At 46.8% G+C, this 18100-nt stretch overlaps 1 protein-coding gene across 1 annotated transcript in view; it reads left to right on the plus strand.

Annotated features, from left to right (window-relative positions):
• LOC139262392 (neuronal acetylcholine receptor subunit beta-4-like) overlaps nt 1-18100 on the plus strand; it is a 117907-nt gene that overhangs the window by 52254 nt on the left and 47553 nt on the right. Inside the window, exons 2-3 of the mRNA XM_070877616.1 lie at nt 10445-10590; nt 15301-15345. Coding sequence (XP_070733717.1) covers nt 10445-10590; nt 15301-15345 — 191 coding nt within the window. The remainder of the gene's footprint in view (nt 1-10444; nt 10591-15300; nt 15346-18100) is intronic.

Here is an 18100-nt window from a genome sequence, read left to right on the forward strand (position 1 = left end):
TTTTAAATTGCATTGCTCCTCATCGGACTGGTATCAGCACTTCAGCTCAAGAAATCTTTCCATTACCTTCAACAGCAATCTGCTGGTTCTGAATCTTCATCACTCGAGTTGTGGCCTCCAAAAGCAATTATTGAATTAGGAGGCTGACATAGAAATGGACACATCTCCCACCCTTACAATGACTTCCATCTGGCAGATGTTGTTATTAATGGCCACAGCAGGTTGCTTCTCTCAGACAAGACATTCAGAATCTGGCACATTCCCCTCATCTGTCATCTATGCTAAACAAGTCCATTGCTTGCCTGTGACATCAGTTGGCTGTCCATTTGTCCAGCTCTTGGTCCCTATGGTTCACCCTACCCAGTCCCTATGGTTCACCCTGCTCAGTCCCTGTGTGTTCACCCTGCTCAGTCCCTTTGGTTCACCCTGTCCAGTCCCTATGGTACACCCTGCCCAATCCCTATGGTTCACCCTACCCAGTCCCTATGGTTCACCCTGCTCAGTCCCTGTGTGTTCACCCTGCTCAGTCCCTTTGGTTCACCCTGTCCAGTCCCTATGGTACACCCTGCCCAATCCCTATGGTTCACCCTACCCAGTCCCTATGGTTCACCCTGCTCAGTCCCTGTGTGTTCACCCTGCTCAGTCCCTTTGGTTCACCCTGTCCAGTCCCTATGGTACACCCTGCCCAATCCCTATGGTTCACTCTGCCCAGTCCCTATGGTACACCCTGCCCAATCCCTATGGTTCACTCTGCCCAGTCCCTATGGTTCACCCAGTCCAGTCCCTGTGTGTTCACTCTTCCCAGTCCCTGTGTGTTCACCCTGCCCATTCCCTATGGTACACCCTGCCCATTCCCTGTGTGTTCACTCTGCCCAGTCCCTGTGTGTTCACTCTGCCCAGTCCCTGTGTGTTCACTCTGCCCAGTCCCTGTGTGTTCACCCTGCCCAGTCCCTGTGCGTTCACTCTGCCCAGTCCCTGTGTGTTCACTCTGCCCAGTCCCTGTGTGTTCACTCTGCCCAATCCTTATGGTTCACTCGGCCCAGTCCCTGTGTGTTCACTCTGCCCAGTCCCTGTGTGTTCACTCTGCCCAATCCTTATGGTTCACTCTGCCCAGTCCCTGTGTGTTCACCCTGCCCTGTCCCTGTGTGTTCACTCTGCCCAGTCCCTGTGTGTTCACCCTGCCCAGTCCCTGTGTGTTCACCCTGCACAGTCCCTGTGTGATCACCCTGCCCAGTCCCTGTGTGATCACCCTGCCCAGTCCCTGTGTGTTCACCCTGCCCAGTCCCTGTGTGTTCACCCTGCCCAGTCCCTGTGTGTTCAGTCTGCCCAGTCCCTGTGTGTTCACCCTGCCGAGTCCCTGTGTGTTCACCCTGCCCAGTCCCTGTGTGTTCACCCTGCACAGTCCCTGTGTGATCATCCTGCCCAGTCCCTGTGTGTTCACCCTGCCCAGTTCCTGTGTGTTCACCCTGCCCAATCCTTATGGTTCACCCTGCCCAGTCCCTGTATGATCACCCTGCCCAGTCCCTGTGTGATCACCCTGCCTGGTCCCTGTGTGTTCACTCTGCCCAGTCCCTGTGTGTTCACCCTGCCCAGTCACTGTGTGATCACCCTGCCCAGTCCCTGTGTGTTCACTCTGCCCAGTCCCTGTGTGTTCACCCTGCCCAGTCCCTGTGTGTTCACTCTGCCCAGTTCCTGTGTGATCACCCTGCCCAGTCCCTGTGTGTTCACCCTGCCCAGTCCCTGTGTGTTCACCCTGCCCAGTCCCTGTGTGATCACCCTGCCCAGTCCCTGTGTGATCACCCTGCCTAGTTCCTGTGTGTTCACCCTGCCCAGTCCCTGTGTGTTCACCCTGCCCAGTCCCTGTCTGATCACCCTGCCCAGTCCCTGTGTGATCACCCTGCCCAGTCCCTGTGTGATCACCCTGCCCAGTCCCTGTGTGTTCACTCTGCCCAGTCCCTGTGTGATCACCCTGCCCAGTCCCTGTGTGTTCACCCTGCCCAGTCCCTGTGTGATCACCCTGCCCAGTCCCTGTGTGTTCACCCTGCCCAGTCCCTGTGTTTTCACCCTGCCCAGTCCCTGTGCGATCACCCTGCCCAGTCCCTGTTTGATCACCCTGCCCAATCCCTGTGTGATCACCCTGCCCAGTCCCTGTGTGTTCCCCCTGCCCAGTCCCTGTGTGTTCACCCTGCCCAGTCCCTGTGTGTTCAACTCTGCCCAGTCCCTGTGTGTTCACTCTGCCCAGTCCCTGTGTGTTCACCCTGCCCAGTCCCTGTGTGTTCACCCTGCCCAGTCCCTGTGTGTTCACCCTGCCCAGTCCGTGTGATCACCCTGCCCAGTCCCTGTGTGTTCACCCTGCCCAGTCCGTGTGATCACCCTGCCCAGTCCCTGTGTGTTCACTCTGCCCAGTCCCTGTGTGTTCACCCTGCCCAGTCCCTGTGTGATCACCCTGCCCAGTCCCTGTGTGTTCACTCTGCCCAGTCCCTGTGTGTTCACCCTGCCCAGTCCCTGTGTGTTCACCCTGCCCAGTCCCTGTGTGTTCACCCTGCCCAGTCCCTGTGTGTTCACCCTGCCCAGTCCCTGTGTGTTCAACTCTGCCCAGTCCCTGTGTGTTCACCTTGCCCAATCCCTGTGTGTTCACCCTGCCCAGTCCCTGTGTGTTCACCCTGCCCAATCCCTGTGTGTTCACCCTGCCCAGTCCCTGTATGTTCACCCTGCCCAGTCCGTGTGATCACCCTGCCCAGTCCCTGTGTGTTCACCCTGCCCAGTCCGTGTGATCACCCTGCCCAGTCCCTGTGTGTTCACTCTGCCCAGTCCCTGTGTGTTCACCCTGCCCAGTCCCTGTGTGATCACCCTGCCCAGTCCCTGTGTGTTCACCCTGCCCAATCCTTATGGTTCACCCTGCCCAGTCCCTGTGTGATCACCCTGCCCAGTCCCTGTGTGATCACCCCGCCCAGTCCCTGTGTGTTCACCCTGCCCAATCCTTATGGTTCACCCTGCCCAGTCCCTGTGTGTTCACCCTGCCCAGTCCCTGTGTGTTCACCCTGCCCAGTCCCTGTGTGTTCACTCTGCCCAGTCCCTGTGTGTTCACCCTGCCCAGTCCCTGTGTGTTCACTCTGCCCAGTCCCTGTGTGTTCACCCTGCCCAGTTCCTGTGTGTTCACCCTGCCCAGTCCTTATGGTTCACCCTGCCCAGTCCCTGTGTGTTCACCCTGCCCAGTCCTTATGGTTCACCCTGCCCAGTCCCTGTGTGTTCACTCTGCCCAGTCCCTGTGTGTTCACCCTGCCCAGTCCCTGTGTGTTCACCCTGCCCAGTCCCTATGGTTCACCCTGCCCAGTTCCTGTTTGTTCACTCTGCCCAGTCCCTGTATGTTCACCCTGCCCAATCCTTATGGTTCACCCTGCCCAGTCTCTGTATGTTCACCCTGCCCAGTCCTTATGGTTCACCCTGCCCAGTCCTTATGGTTCACCCTGCCCAGTCCCTGTGTGTTCACCTTGCCCAGTACCTATGGTTCACCCTGCTCAGTCTCTGTATGTTCACCCTGCCCAGTCCTTATGGTTCACCCTGCCCAGTCTCTGTATGTTCACCCTGCCCAGTCCTTATGGTTCACCCTGCCCAGTCCTTATGGTTCACCCTGCCCAGTCCCTGTGTGTTCACCTTGCCCAGTCCTTATGGTTCACCCTGCCCAGCCCCTGTGTGTTCCTCTTGGAAGATACTATATTTTCTGGATTTACAAGTTCCATAGATACTGAGGTTTACAGATTCTACCGCAGACAGGTATAGAATCATAGAATCATTCAACACAGAAGGAGGTTGTAATATATTTGCTTCATGGGTTCTTGCGTAATAATTTGTTATTAAGAACTAGTTGGTTTATTAGCAAAGATTTAACAATTAGACTACACATTACCAGTTTATCCACTCGGCTCACAACTGCATATCTCATCGTGGATGACCTAGATCCAACTGACTGGCATTTTATTGAGCCTTGTGAACATTATGTGACTGGCTAAACCACTCACAATGCAACAGCCCTACAAACCTGTGAGCAACCTCACAGGTACTTACATTACCATGTGCCCCATTGTGCTGTGGCACCTCCCTGAAAGAGCTACTAATTAATCCCACTTCCCTACTCTTTCCGTATAGCCCTGCACATTTTTCCTTTTTAAGTATATTCCCTTTTGAAAGTTTCTATTGAATCTGCTTCCACCATCCTTTCAGGCACTGCATTCCACAATATTGATAAGCCTGCGCTGGTAAAAATATGTAATGAGGCTTCTCTGTGCCCCTCTCATTTAAAGCTGTGGATATTTTGATAGTAGTATTGTCAAGTGGGATTAAAATGAATTTATTGTTTGGGAATTCAACAATATTTTAAGTTCTCCATTGAATGTTCTATCTACAACTGAAGCACCACTGGAGCAGTCACCGAACATTTACCATTTGGCAGATTTTCCAAGACACCGGTTTATTATAGGTGGAACCTACGTGGCATCAAGACTCCAAACATCAGCACCTAGAAAAGAAAGGGACCCGCTCTATAAACTGCAGGTGATCTCAGATGACAGAAAGGTCATTCAGCCTGTTAATGCCTATTATCCGAGGGCTTACCAGGATGCTTTCATTGTGCTGCAGATGGAACATTTGCATTGATCCAAGTCTTGTATGAAGGCACAATGTGCCCACATGTACCCTGGCACCTCTCCTGGCACAAATGAATTTTTTCCAATCTTTTACTCTCAGGTCCAGCTTAACTGGGACACCGTGTTGTCTCACTCAGCAACCTCCATCTGTGCAGTTTTCACTTTTACAGGGGTGGGGGCGGTGGGGGAGGGCTGTGCCCAAACTTCTTTGCTGCATGTCCTGCAGCAGTACCTACAAGGAGTGATTGCTAAAGATGAGAGTCTTCAGTGATGCACCCATCGCACACATAAGAACATAAAAAGCAGGAGACTGCTCCGCTATTCAGTAAGATCGTAGCTGATCTTCTACCTCAACTTCACTTTCCTGCACGATCTACATATCCCTTGATTCTGTTAATATCCAAAAATCTATCGATCTCAGTCTTGAATATACTCAACGACTGAGCCTCCACAGCCTTCTGGGGTAGAGAATTCCAAAGATTCACAATTCTGAGTGAAGAAGTGTCTCCTCATCTCAGTTCTAAATGGCCGACCCCCTATCCTGAGACTATGACCCCCAGACTCTCCAGCTAAGGGAAACAGCCTCTCAGCATCTAATTTGTCAATCCCTCTAAAACATTTATACATTTCAATGAGATCATAAATCTGTTGGTCCCGCTCGAACAATTGTGAGCAACCTCCCCCCATCACCCCCCAGCCATTCCTTTAAGGGCATGTCACAGGCCTTTCATACAAAGGTAGTCTATTGAGATGAAAAGGAGAGACATGCCTCAATGCCTCACAACATTTGGTGAGGTCAGTGCACCTCACTGTTGGGACATGAGCATCTGTACCAGACACAAGCTTAGCCCCAATTTCACCCAACACAGAAAATCAGGGTTTACATGTCCTCCTTATAACATGTCAGAAATACACAGAATTCTCTAATTCAGTTAACTTTCACTTTTCTTTGCCCCTGATGAACTCAGTCCCGAACCTGGCTGAATTGGTATGTTTCGAGTTTGATTTTGGACCTAAATGCCGGGCTATTTCAAGTTATTCAGCCATCTTCATAACTGATCCAATCACACATTTTCCATGCAGCAGAATTTAGTTATAATGCCTTCCATAAGGTGTGCCACAGTGAGTACCTCGCGTAGATCTTGACTTTAGTGCGATGGTGTAAAGCGAATCGCCAGCCGGTTTTACATATCTCCACATTTTTATTTCCATTGAAGTTAATGCAGATAAAAGTCAGGAGAGATGTAAAATGGGCTGCCAATTTGCTATCACCCGTTTTACACAATCACATCAACTCAAGATCGCCCCCCATAGTTTTAGCTCCACTCTGCTGTATCAGATATCTGTGTTTTTCTTAATCCACAGATATGTTTAAATATTCTTATTATTCCATCAATGTCTTTGGAAAGTGTTTTAAGGATCATTTCTATATTGGTTTCTGGGGAAAAGCAGTAGATTTCAGTGCTAGGCTAGATTATACACTCGGACTCCTCAAGCCCACAACCTTGTGATTCTGAGGGGAGAGTGCTTCTAACTAAGATACACAGCCGCCAGATCTATGACCATTTAATGGTAATTCATCCTGTATATAAAAAGCTACTCCAAACTGATCAGGAGCCCCAAAAGAATGGTTTCTCTAGCTCTGTGCAGTTATAGAAACATAGAAAATAGGTGCAGGAGTAGGCCATTCGGCCCTTCGAGCCTGCACCACCATTCAATAAGATCATGGCTGATCATTTCCTCAGTACCCCTTTCCTGCTTTCTCTCCATACCCCTTGATCCCTTTAGCCGTAAGGGCCATATCTAACTCCCTCTTGAATATATCCAATGAACTGGCATCAACAACTCTCTGCGGCAGGGAATTCCACAGGTTAACAACTATCTGAGTGAAGAAGTTTCTCCTCATCTCAGTCCTAAATGGCCTACCCCTTATCCTAAGACTGTGGCCCCAAGTTTCCACATGATTTGCTCCTGATTTTTAGGAGCAACTGGTGGAGAACGGAGTATCTTAGAAATCGCAATTCTCCACATTTAAGTTTTCTGCAGTTCTAGTCAGGTAGAACAGTTTCACTTTTGAACAGAATTTTTTTTTCATAAGGGGGCGTGTCCGGTCACTAACGCCTGATTTGAAAGTTTCCACATTGAAAACGTACTCCAAACTAACTTAGAATGGAGCAAGTGAAGATTTTTGTAGGCTTGAAAAAACCTTGTCTACACATTAAAAAATCAGGCGCAGGTTACAAATTAGGCGTCGGGAACGAGGTGGGGGGAGAGGGGGGGGAAGGGAAGTCATTAAATTCTACAATAAATCCTTAGTTATACTTATACAAATATTATACAAATAAATCCAACCTGAATAAAAATTTATAAGCAAAGAAAAGATTAAATAAACCATGTTCCTACCTGTGTGAAAGTGCTTCAGGCAGCCTTTCAGGCAGCCGTTTGCCATCGGGCCCGACGGACGGCAGGGGGAGAAAGCTGCAAGAAGCCTCAGTGCTGATTATGGAAGGGCAATGTGGTTTTATTAAAAAATTTTAAAAATTGAACAGCTACAAAAAATTGAATAGTCTCAAACAAGTGCATGTGTCCCGTTTATCACAGTCTATCTTTAATTACAGAATGCACTCCCTCACACACAGAAATATCAAGAAAATTAAAATGCAAGCCTTTGCAAGGGTTCGATAAACAAATTTTCGCTTTTTCTGCAGCACTTTTTAAAATGGCCGAGTGCCAATGTTTATTTCAGACTGCGCGTGCGCGAACGCTCCAATGCGCACGCGCAGGGTTGCCGGCACCAAAAAAACTCATTTAAATTGTACCCGCCCCCTCCTACTTACAAAATCGGCGCGAGTGGTAGGCTCCGCCCCCTGTGCGCCGCGCCAAGCAGACATCGAGCTGCAAGGCGCTCGTGAATACCGCGTTTTTTTTCAGGCGCCGTTTTCGGCGCGAAAAACGGGCGCCCAGCTCGGAGGGGCGCCTGTTTTGCCGCGTGTGGAAACTTGGGGCCTGTGTCCCCTGGTTCTGGACTTCCCCAACAACGGAAACATTCTTCCCGCATCTAACTTTTCCAGTCCCGTCAGAATTTTATATGTTTTTCTGAGATCCCCTCTCATCCTTCTAAACTCCAATGTATAAAGACCCAGTTGTTCCAGGCTCTCCTCATATGTCAGTCCAGCCGTCCCGGGAATCAGTCTGGTGAAACTTTGCTGCACTCCCTCAATAGCAAGAATCTCCTTCCTCAGATTAGGAGACCAAAACTGAACACAATATTCCAGGTGGGGCCTCACCAAGGCCCTGTGCAATTACAGTAAGACCTCCCTGCTCCGATACTCAAATCCCCTAGCTATGAAGGCCAACATACCATTTGCCTTCTTTATCACCTGCTGTACCTGCATGCCAACTTTCAATGACTGATGAACCATGACACCCAGGTCTCGTTGCACCTCCCCTTTTCCTAATCTGCCACCATTCAGATAATATTCTGCCTTCATGTTTTTGCCCCCAAAGTGGATAACCTCACATTTATCCACATTATACTGCATCTGCCATTCATTTGCCCACTCACCTAACCTGTCCAAGTCATCCTGCAGCGTCTTAGCATCCTCCTCACAGCTCACACCGCCACCCAGTTTAGTGTCATCTGCAAACTTGGAGATATTACACTCAATTCCTTCATCTAAATCATTGATGTATATTGTAAAGAGCTGGGGTCCCGGCACTGAGCCCTACGCACTCCACTAGTCACTGTCTGCCATTCTAAAAAGAACCCATTTATCCCGACTCTCTGCTCCTGCCTGCCAACCAGTTCTCTATCCACATCAGTACATTACCCCCAATACCATGTGTTTTGATTTTGCACACCAACCTCTTGGGTGGGACCTTGTCAAAAGCCTTTTGAAAGTCCAAATACACCACATCCACTGGTTTTCCCTTGTCCACTCTACAAGTTACATCCTCAAAAAATTCCAGAAGATTTGTCAATCAAGATTTCCCTTTCATAAATCCATGTTGACTTGGACCGATCCTGTCACTGCTTTCCAGATGCACTGCTATTTCGTCCTTAATAATTGATTCCAACATTTTCCCCACTACTGATGTCAGGCTAACTGGTCTATAATTACCCGTTTTCTCTCTCCCTCCCTTTTTAAAAAGTGGTGTTACATTGGCTACCCACCAGTCCATCGGAACTGATCCAGAGTCGATAAACTGTTGGAAAATGATCACCGATGCATCCACTATTTCGAGGGCCACTTCCTTATTTATTCTGGGATGCAGACCATCAGGCCCCGGGGATTTATCGTCCTTCAATCCCATCAATTTCCCGAACACAATTTCCCGCCTAATAAGGATATCCTTCAGTTCCTCCTTCTCACTAGACCCTCGGTGTTCTGGTACTTCCTGAAGGTTATTTGTGTCTTCCTTTGTGAATACAGAAACAAAGTATTTGTTCAGTTCGTCTGCCATTTCTTTGTTCCGCATTATAAATTCACCTGAATCCGACTGCAAGGGACTTATGTTTGTCTTTACTAATCTTTTTCTCTTCACATATTTATAGAAGCTTTTGCAGTCAGTTTTTATGTTCTCAACAAGCTTCCTCTCGTACTCTATTTTCCCCCTCTTAATTAAACCCTTAGTCCTCCTCTGCTGAATTCTAAATTTCTCCCAGTCCTCTGGTTTGCTGCTTTTTCTGTTCAGTTTATATGCCTCTTCCTTGGATTTAACACTATCCTTAATTTCCATTGTTAGCCACAGTTGAGCCACCTTTCCCGTTTTATTTTTACACCAGACAGGGATATACAATTGTTGAAGCTCATCCATGCGAACTTTAAGTGTTTGCCATTGCCTATCCACCATCAACCCTTTAAGTATCATTTGTCAGTCAATGCTGGCCAATTCACACCTCATACCATCGAAGTTACCTTTCCTTAAGTTCAGGACCCTAGTTTCTGAATTAACTGTGTCACTCTCCATCTTAATAAAGAATTCTACCATATTATGATCACTCTTCCCCAAGGGGCCTCGCACAACAAGATTGCTAATTAGTCCTTTATCATTACACATCACCCAGTCTAGGATGGCCAGCTCTCTAGTTGGTTCCTCGACATGTTGGTCTAGAAAACCATCCCTAATACACTCCAGGAAATTCTCCTCCACCGCATTGCTACCAGTTTGGTTAGCCCAATCAATATGTAGATTAAAGTCACTCATGGTAACTGTTGTACCTTTATTGCACACATCCCTTATTTCTTGTTTGATAAAAGTAAAGTGAATTTTCCACAAGATTTTCTGTCTTCTGCGTATCCCTACTCAAGGACATTAAACCTTTGGCTTTTTCTTCCTGAATAAAACATCGGTGAGAGAATGGGTAGCGCATTGAGTCAGTACATTTATTGTTACCTGTGGAATTTGCAGGACAATAGTTTTTGATCCCTGCTGACAGTGAAGATTTTATGTGAAGTACGTTTGAATGCTTTAAATCTAGTCACCACGGTAAACGTACCATAGCAAACAGAGTGGGCGTAGAGATGATTGGGGTGAGAAATAGGTGGTTCACTCTGGTGCTTTGAGGGTCTTATTGAACATTGCAGCGAGTTGGGGAAAAATTGTTTGGGAAAACTAGGAAACCTTTATGCAGTGGCTACCCTTCTACAGCTGAGACAGGAATGAAAATATTGAAACTGTAAGAGTATTCTAAGCCCTAATATTGAAATCCTGCTCCATAACTGACATTAAAAAATCAAAAATTATAAAACAAGTTATTAAAATTTATTCCAATGTTCATTTTTTTCTTATCTTTACAGGTACCCTACCTCCAAATGCAGAGGAGCGACTTGTTAACTACCTTTTACATGCTGATCGCTACAATAAGCTCATCAGGCCTGCAAAGAACAGCAGTGAGATAGTGACCATTGCAATAAAAGTGTCTCTCTCGCAGTTAATAAGTGTGGTGAGTACACACTGCTTTAGTTGAAATAATCCTACTGAGATGCATACATTGAAACTAAACTTTGTAAGAATGTATTACAAAATACAGAACTGATCAAGGAGATTGCTGTAAAGTTCAATATGTATGAGTTCAATACATACTCGTGTGTCAAATCCACAAAGTACAACACCTCAAAGGGTATGTTAACCTTTATTGCAAGGGGGTTGGAGTATGAGTAAGGAAGTCTTGCTGTATTTATATAGGTCTTTGGTGAGGCGAAACCTAGAATGCTGTGTACCGTTTTGGTCTCCTTACCTAAGGAAGGATATACTTGCCACAGAGGGGGTTGCAACAAAGGTTCACCAGACTGATTCCAGAGATAAGAGGGTTGTCCTCTGAGAGGAGTCTTTTGAATGATCATGGCTCGACGGGCCACATGGCCTACTCCTCTCCTATATTCTCTGGAGTTTAGAAGAGTAAGAGATGATCTCATTGAAAGATATAACATTCTTAGAGGACTTGACATGGTAGACACTGGGAGGTTGTTTCCCCTGGCTGGAGAGTCTAGAACCAGGGGACACAGTCTCAGGATAAGGGGTAGGTCATTTAAGACCGATATGAGGAGGAATTTCTTCACTCAGAGAGTTGTGAATCTTTGGAATTCTCTAACCCAGAGGGCTGTGGATGCTCAGTCATTGAGTATATTCAAGACAGAGATCGATAGATTTTTGGATACTAAGGGAATCAAGGGATATGGGGATTGGGCAGGAAAGTGAAGTTGAGGTAGAAGATCAGCCATGATCTCATTGAATGGTGGAGCAGGCTCGAGGAGTCATATGGCCTATTCCTGCTCCTAATTCTTATGTTCTGCCACTACAACATCAGGAACCTCCCTCTCGCACACAGTCGCGCAAATTGGGGGTCATTTTGACTTTGTGCGACAGTGCAAAATAGGCGATAGTGAGTCGGCAGTCTGTTTTATATCTCTCCCCATTTTTATTTGCGTCAAAGTCGATTTGCTCTCCAATGTTTTACACTGTCACATGAAGTCAGAATTACCCCTCATCCATTTTCCTTTTTTGTGTTCAGTAGCTCGGTACATAAGTATCCCTGTCACGGTGCTTAGCGTTTGGATTGGAAACACCTCCACTTTCTCACATCTTTTTCATGGTACTCGTGTAGAATAAATAACAGCCAGCCCCTGACAAATTCCCGCTGACCTGCCAGCAAATACATCATCATCATCGGCAGTCCCTCATATTGAGAATGACTTGCTTCCACGCCAAAAAGGGATGAGTTCACACCTGTTTCAATGAAAGACCTAATATTCCAGGTACCGAACTACATCTTGAAGGGTGGAAGATGCCTCTGCATGGATTTTTTTAACTTTTGGTGGCCGTTGCACACCAGCCACCACACAGGCTTGATAGAGCTCGGTCTGTCATACAGGACACATAAAGGACAGTAGCTAACATTTCCACTTCACATACAATCTATAATGGGCAGCCAGTCCCTGAAGTCAGTAAGAGCTTCAAACTGCGCTCTGTGATGTAAGTAACCAATATGCAAATTCCTCAGTCTGCTAGTTAAAACCAGTTAATAATGCTTTTGTTAAATCAACAGAGAAAGGAATTTCATACAAATCCGTTTGTTCACACATTTATTCCGAATGTTGTATTGCACAGCGTGACATCAACACAAGTGCAGGTCAGAACAAGGCACTGATTCTGCTAACAACTTCGAACATGAGCTGTAAAATAAAATAATACCTTGGAAATTACAGCTGATGTTAAGAATAAACCATCCACATCTCAATTCCTGTTTTCTCACCCAGACTCTCTTCCTCACTTACTCTCTCTCGCATACATTCTCCATCTATCTCACACAGGGAAAGAGTAAAGAGGTAACGTTGGAGGAGCCACAAACTATTTTGGAATTGTTGAGAGATCTACAATTTGAAAATGACATAGGGGGAATTTTAATCCCCAAAAATGGGTGGGTTTGGGTCAGGTGGGAGGTCAAAATGATAAAAATCTGAATCTCCGACCCCAACCCGCCCACTTCCGGTTTTAACGAAGCCGGAATGGTGAACGTACAGCCATCCAGCTCCCCGGAGTGGGGGCTGGCACTTTAAATATGGTAAAGAGGCTGGAAGCGATGTTCTCTTTAAGCTGTGCAGCCGCATAGCCATGCAACGCTCAGGACGACCCGCACAGCCGGCTCATTGGCTTTTAAATGCAAAAACCGCGCATGTGTGGATTTTATATGGGCAGCGCAGCCTGTTAAAAGGGCCACATGACCCTAAAAGAATGACAGGGAACATTCGCCGGATTCCCTTGGATTTAACTGTTGATGCTCGGGGTTCCTGGGCCTTGGGAAATCCGGCAGCTGCAGCAAGATGAGAACAGCCTCGGGTGCACGCCTTAAACTCCCCCACATTGCCCCTCCGCCCCCCCGCCCCCCCAATACAAACCACCCCCTGAAATCCTCCCCCCCCCCTCCCAGGGTCAGTGATTGGTTCTCCTGCCCTGGCTCGGTTCCCCATGGATCTTCCCGGGGGGTTGGGGATCAGAGCCCGCCCCCCCAGAATCGGACTCCCCGGGGTGGGGGATCGGACACACCCACCTGGGGTCGGGGTCTGTCCCCCAGCATTCCCCGCCCGACTGGAAGCCAGCCTGTAAATCTGTCTGACTCCCAGGCGGGGAACCTGTAAGTGTGTGGGGAAATCCAGACTTCCGGGTTTCCTGCGCTACCGAGCCCCTCTGCTCCCGGCAGGTCCAAAAGTTAAAATTCCCCCTATAGTCTCAAGGAGACAGCCATTCCCCTTATGAAGTCTGTAATCCTCTTTCCAGCTCTAAGATTTCCCCTTCCTGCTCCTGTCCCTGACTCATATTGTGCCTGACCTTCTCTGAGGTTCTCCCTCCCTGAAATACTTGTCCCCAATAATAACAGATGCGCGGGAAGGGAACAGAAGGAAGGTTGGGGGGGGGGGTGCGGGTGCATAGGTTAGCGCTGAGACACCCGGAAGTACAGGTTTCCTGGAGCCCCACTAAATTTAATAACAGGGCCTGATTAAATAAAATCATTTATTTTTCTCGGCTGCAGCCAACCAGATTAGAGAGGCCGGGGGAATCGGGAGGGGGTTAAGTGAACAGGAGGGGATCGGTCATTGGGAGGGAGTCGGCCATTTAGCGGGGGGAGAGGGTCGGTCAGATCTGGGTGGGGAGGGGGGGTTGGACATATAGTGGGGGAGGGAGTGTTTACAGGCTTGCTTGTTGGGGCAAGCAGAAACACTCCTTCTCCTCCTGGCCCATGAGCAGTGCTGTTGTATTTCCATGTCTTTACAGCACCAATTTCATTTCCCCCTGCATCATGTCTGTGAAATTGCACCCCCACATCTTTTAAGTCCCAGGCTCTGTCTCAGTTTGATATCATATTTATGCACCCCACTCCCCCGCCACCCTCCTCACATGCTCCTTCAGTCCAGAGTACTCTCATTGTGCTTTCGTGGGGAAATCCCAGGGCCATATTGTTCCTGGCTCACTGCTTGTAATATGGATGACACGGTCTTGATCTCACAAGATGACCCACTTCATGCCAGCTTGCAAGCTGCTGATTTTTTACACCTCAACTATTGGCCTAAAAAGGTAAATAATCCATAACAAAAACATAATTTTGTGATAGACTTCTCAATTCCTCTCCTGTATTCTGTGTGTCAGTGAGATGGAGAATGTGTGTCGCGAAGGGGAGAATCAGGAATTATACATTCTGGAATGATAAAGGTTGGGGGATAGAATTTCTACTTTGGCCGCAGTCAGCAAATCGGGCGTGAAATGCGCGCAAAATTGCACCTGTTCTGAAAAGTGCTTTTTTCCCTTGAGTTTCCACTCAAATTAATTTGCATATCACCGATCACAAACTCTGCCAGAAACCAGTGCAATCGGGCAGCATTTTAAAATGTAATTTAAAAATAAAAATCGCTTTAAAAAATATTCCTTGATAAATTTAAGAGTGGTAACTTAGTAAAGTTTGATTAATACAGCTGAAAATGGGTTTATCACAAAAAATAAATATTTTTAATCACAGTGTCAATCCACCATCTGTGAGTAACCCAATTTTAAATGACTGAAAATTATTTTAAAAAAATATACAAAACTATTTTCTAGTTAGATTGCGGTACAGTAGTCAGTTTCTTCGTAAATTCAAAAAAAAATTACATTCAAAACCTTTCAAAATGTACCGATTACTGTTCTTGCACCCAAAAGATCCCGCTTCATTTTTGGAGCCTCCTCCAAGGTCTGCAAACGAGGGCAATTAGCCGAAACTCGTCATGGTGATTAACGCACCCTGGGGGGCATGACCAGTTTCGTGGGCGGAGCCTGTTTCCCACATGATGTTTTTAAAAACAAGAGCAAAATATCGCAGAAACTCAAGTTCCGCTTAAAATTCTGCAATTTTTAGCGCTGCTTAAGCAGATTTTGGGCTAGTTGCGCCGAAAAACCCAATGCAATCAAGCGGAAACTCCGGGCCTAGCTGTTTTTTTATAATTATCCAGATGAAGCACTTTAGGTAATCATGTTTTGTGAATTAGATGAATTAAGATTGTGAATGTTCTCAGTTCGGTTGGATTGTTTGGCAATGTGTATGAATGCGTCTTGACATATATGATTTGTAATCATTTATAAAGATATAATTTTTTATTTTATAATTGTGATTTTTATTTTTCTGCAGAATGAGAGAGAACAGATAATGACCACAAATGCCTGGCTCACCCAGGTTTGTATAATTTACCCACAATGTATTAAATCATATATGTCAAATATTGGAATCATAATAAATCTGTCCTGTAACTTGAGTAGGTACTTAATTTAGAATTTATTCATTCTGGAACAATTCTATGGAATCAATTGAACAAAATCAAGCATTTCAGGTCTGAAAATGATAGTTCATTTACACATATATTCTGAATATTATGTTGAAATTAAGCATAACTGACCGATGAACTAGCACGGGAGAAGCAAATAATTGGTACTGTTTCCTGCATTATAATAGTAGCATGCAAAAAATCTTCAATGAATGTCGCATCAGCTGTAATAAGGTTGATGTGAGGAAGCCAGGTTAGATAATGATTCATCATAGCGAGCCATTGATAGCACAGGCTGAAGAATATGTGTAAGGTGACACCCGGCCTCTTTTCTACACGAACAACTGTCTCTTTAAACCCCTCTCCCTTGCCCCCTCCACCTTCACTTCCAAGTGCGAGAAGCACATGGGCTTCTTTGTCACTAAGATTATGATTGTCCATTCAGTGGCCACTGCCGCATCCCCACTTCCTGCCCACCAAGCCAAACCTCTGTTAAGATCCCATTCTGCCCTAACCCTGAATCTGCATCTTTCCCTAGTTTCTCTCCTATCTCCCCTCGTGCGGTTTTCAAGCTCATCTTGGCCATGAGACCCACCTCCTGCTCACTTGACCCCCACCAAACTGCTGACCACCCAACTTTCCTTCCTGGCTCCCACGATAGCTGTTATTGTAAATGTTTCTCTCTCCTCAGGTACTGCCCACTTCCTTTCAAAACTGCAACCTTCTCCCCAAGAAACCCACCCTCAACACCACTGGGCTTGTAAACGACCATCCCATCTCTAACCTTCCTTCACTTGACCATATTGTCACCTGCAAAATCACTGGCCATCTTTCCCACAACTCCATGTTTGAATCTCTCCAATCAGGTTTCTGCCTCTGCCACAGCATCAAAATAGCTCGAACGAAAGTCACAATTACATTCTCTGTGACTCTGACCATGTGTACATGTGTATTAACCCTCCTCATTATTCTTGACCTCTCTGCACCCATCTACATGGTTGACCACAGGTTTCCTTCATTGTCCAGCTCTGTGGGACTGCTCTTCCCTATACAATTGAAACCAAAGCATTTCCTGCTATGGCTTCTCTAGCCCCCTCACCATTACCTCTGGAGTCCACCAAAGATTTACCCATGCCCCGCACCCCCCCCCCCTTATCTTCCTCAAGCTGCATCTTGGCGACATCATCTGAAGACATCGGGTCAGGTTCTACAGATACGCTGACCACACTCAGCTCTAACTCTCCACAACCTCTCTTAACCCTCCACTGCCTCTGTGTTGCCAGACTGTTGTCGGAATTCCAGTTCTGAATCAGCCACAATTTCTTCCAGTTAGAAATTGGGGTCATCACTGTCATCATCGTCCACTGCGTCAGGTCGAAGCAGATTGTTTACAACCTCGGCCTCCTGTGTGACCCCGATCTCAGCTTCTGACCCCAATCCTCACCATCAGAAAGGCCACCAGCTTCCACGTCCGTAAAGTCGCCCATCATGGAGCAGAGAGATCTTCAATGGATCTTTTAAGTGATGGCAGGAAAAGGCTGGAGAATGTGGAATGGCAGAAGGTGAGTGGTGGGTGGAGTAATGGGGATATGTTCCCAAAAATAGAAAAGAAAGTGCAGCAGGTGGAGGGTAGGAGAGGAGAATTCATCTTAAATTTTGGCCCCTTTGCTAGAAGTTATCTAGACAGAATTTGAATTTGAGCCAATCAACTCTGGCCTGACACGGAAAATTGTCATGGATTTTGAATACTGTTAACTATGATTAACTGTGACAAAGGTTGGTCGATGATTGGTGTAATAGACAGAACCTATCCACAACCCTACTGTTTTTGATGTGTTCAGTGGAAGTGAAATTTTCACATAAAGTAGGCTTTCTGTAGGTGATGATAAGTATGTTTCCATGTGATGCTGGATCCTCCAGCTGATAAGTTTCACACTATACAATCTCAGAGACTTGAGTTTCGTGCAGTATTACAAAATTATTTGTGATAATGAATTCTATAAAGATCCCATTGCCATGCTATGTTATAAACTATTTTTATTCACAAGAAAAGCCTGCAAATCACTGAGTGATGTAATCGTATCATTGCTTAATAGGCTTGTATCAAATTCCTTCCTTAAAATAGCAGAATTTGATAGGAGCACCTTGAGCATTTCTCCAATAACACCGTTCAAAATATTTGCAGGCTACAGCGGTAAAATAATGACACTCATTTAAAGGGGATGAGACATAGAGGCTGAAATTGATCTTCTTTGCACCTCGTTAGCGCCGCCAGTAGGGGGCAATTACCTTTTCGCCCGGGGGCAGGCGGCAATGGCAGCTGGGGTGAAAATGCCCTGTAGATTTTAGGGGAAATTTTGGAGTTTGCGCCGCGCCCCACAATTTGCACCCCGGATCGGCACACACCCGGTGATGACGTCATCAGCACGCACGCCGACCCTTCACCACCCTGCAGCGACCCCTTTGCGCCCCGTGGGATGCGAGGCTAGCGCCGGCTGATGTCTGCATCCGTTTTGCAGGGCACTGACATCTGCCCGGGGCGCCCCTTAAACAGGAGGTTGTGTGCATCCCAGGTCGCCATTTTCTTTTGTCGGCAAACTTTTCTGTCGGCATGACAATGGCAGCCGTCGCCTCGACTGGACCGTTATCATTGAGCCAGGCATTTCT

The sequence above is a fragment of the Pristiophorus japonicus genome, chromosome 1, assembly GCF_044704955.1.
Source record: "Pristiophorus japonicus isolate sPriJap1 chromosome 1, sPriJap1.hap1, whole genome shotgun sequence".
Taxonomy (NCBI): Eukaryota; Metazoa; Chordata; class Chondrichthyes; family Pristiophoridae; genus Pristiophorus; species Pristiophorus japonicus.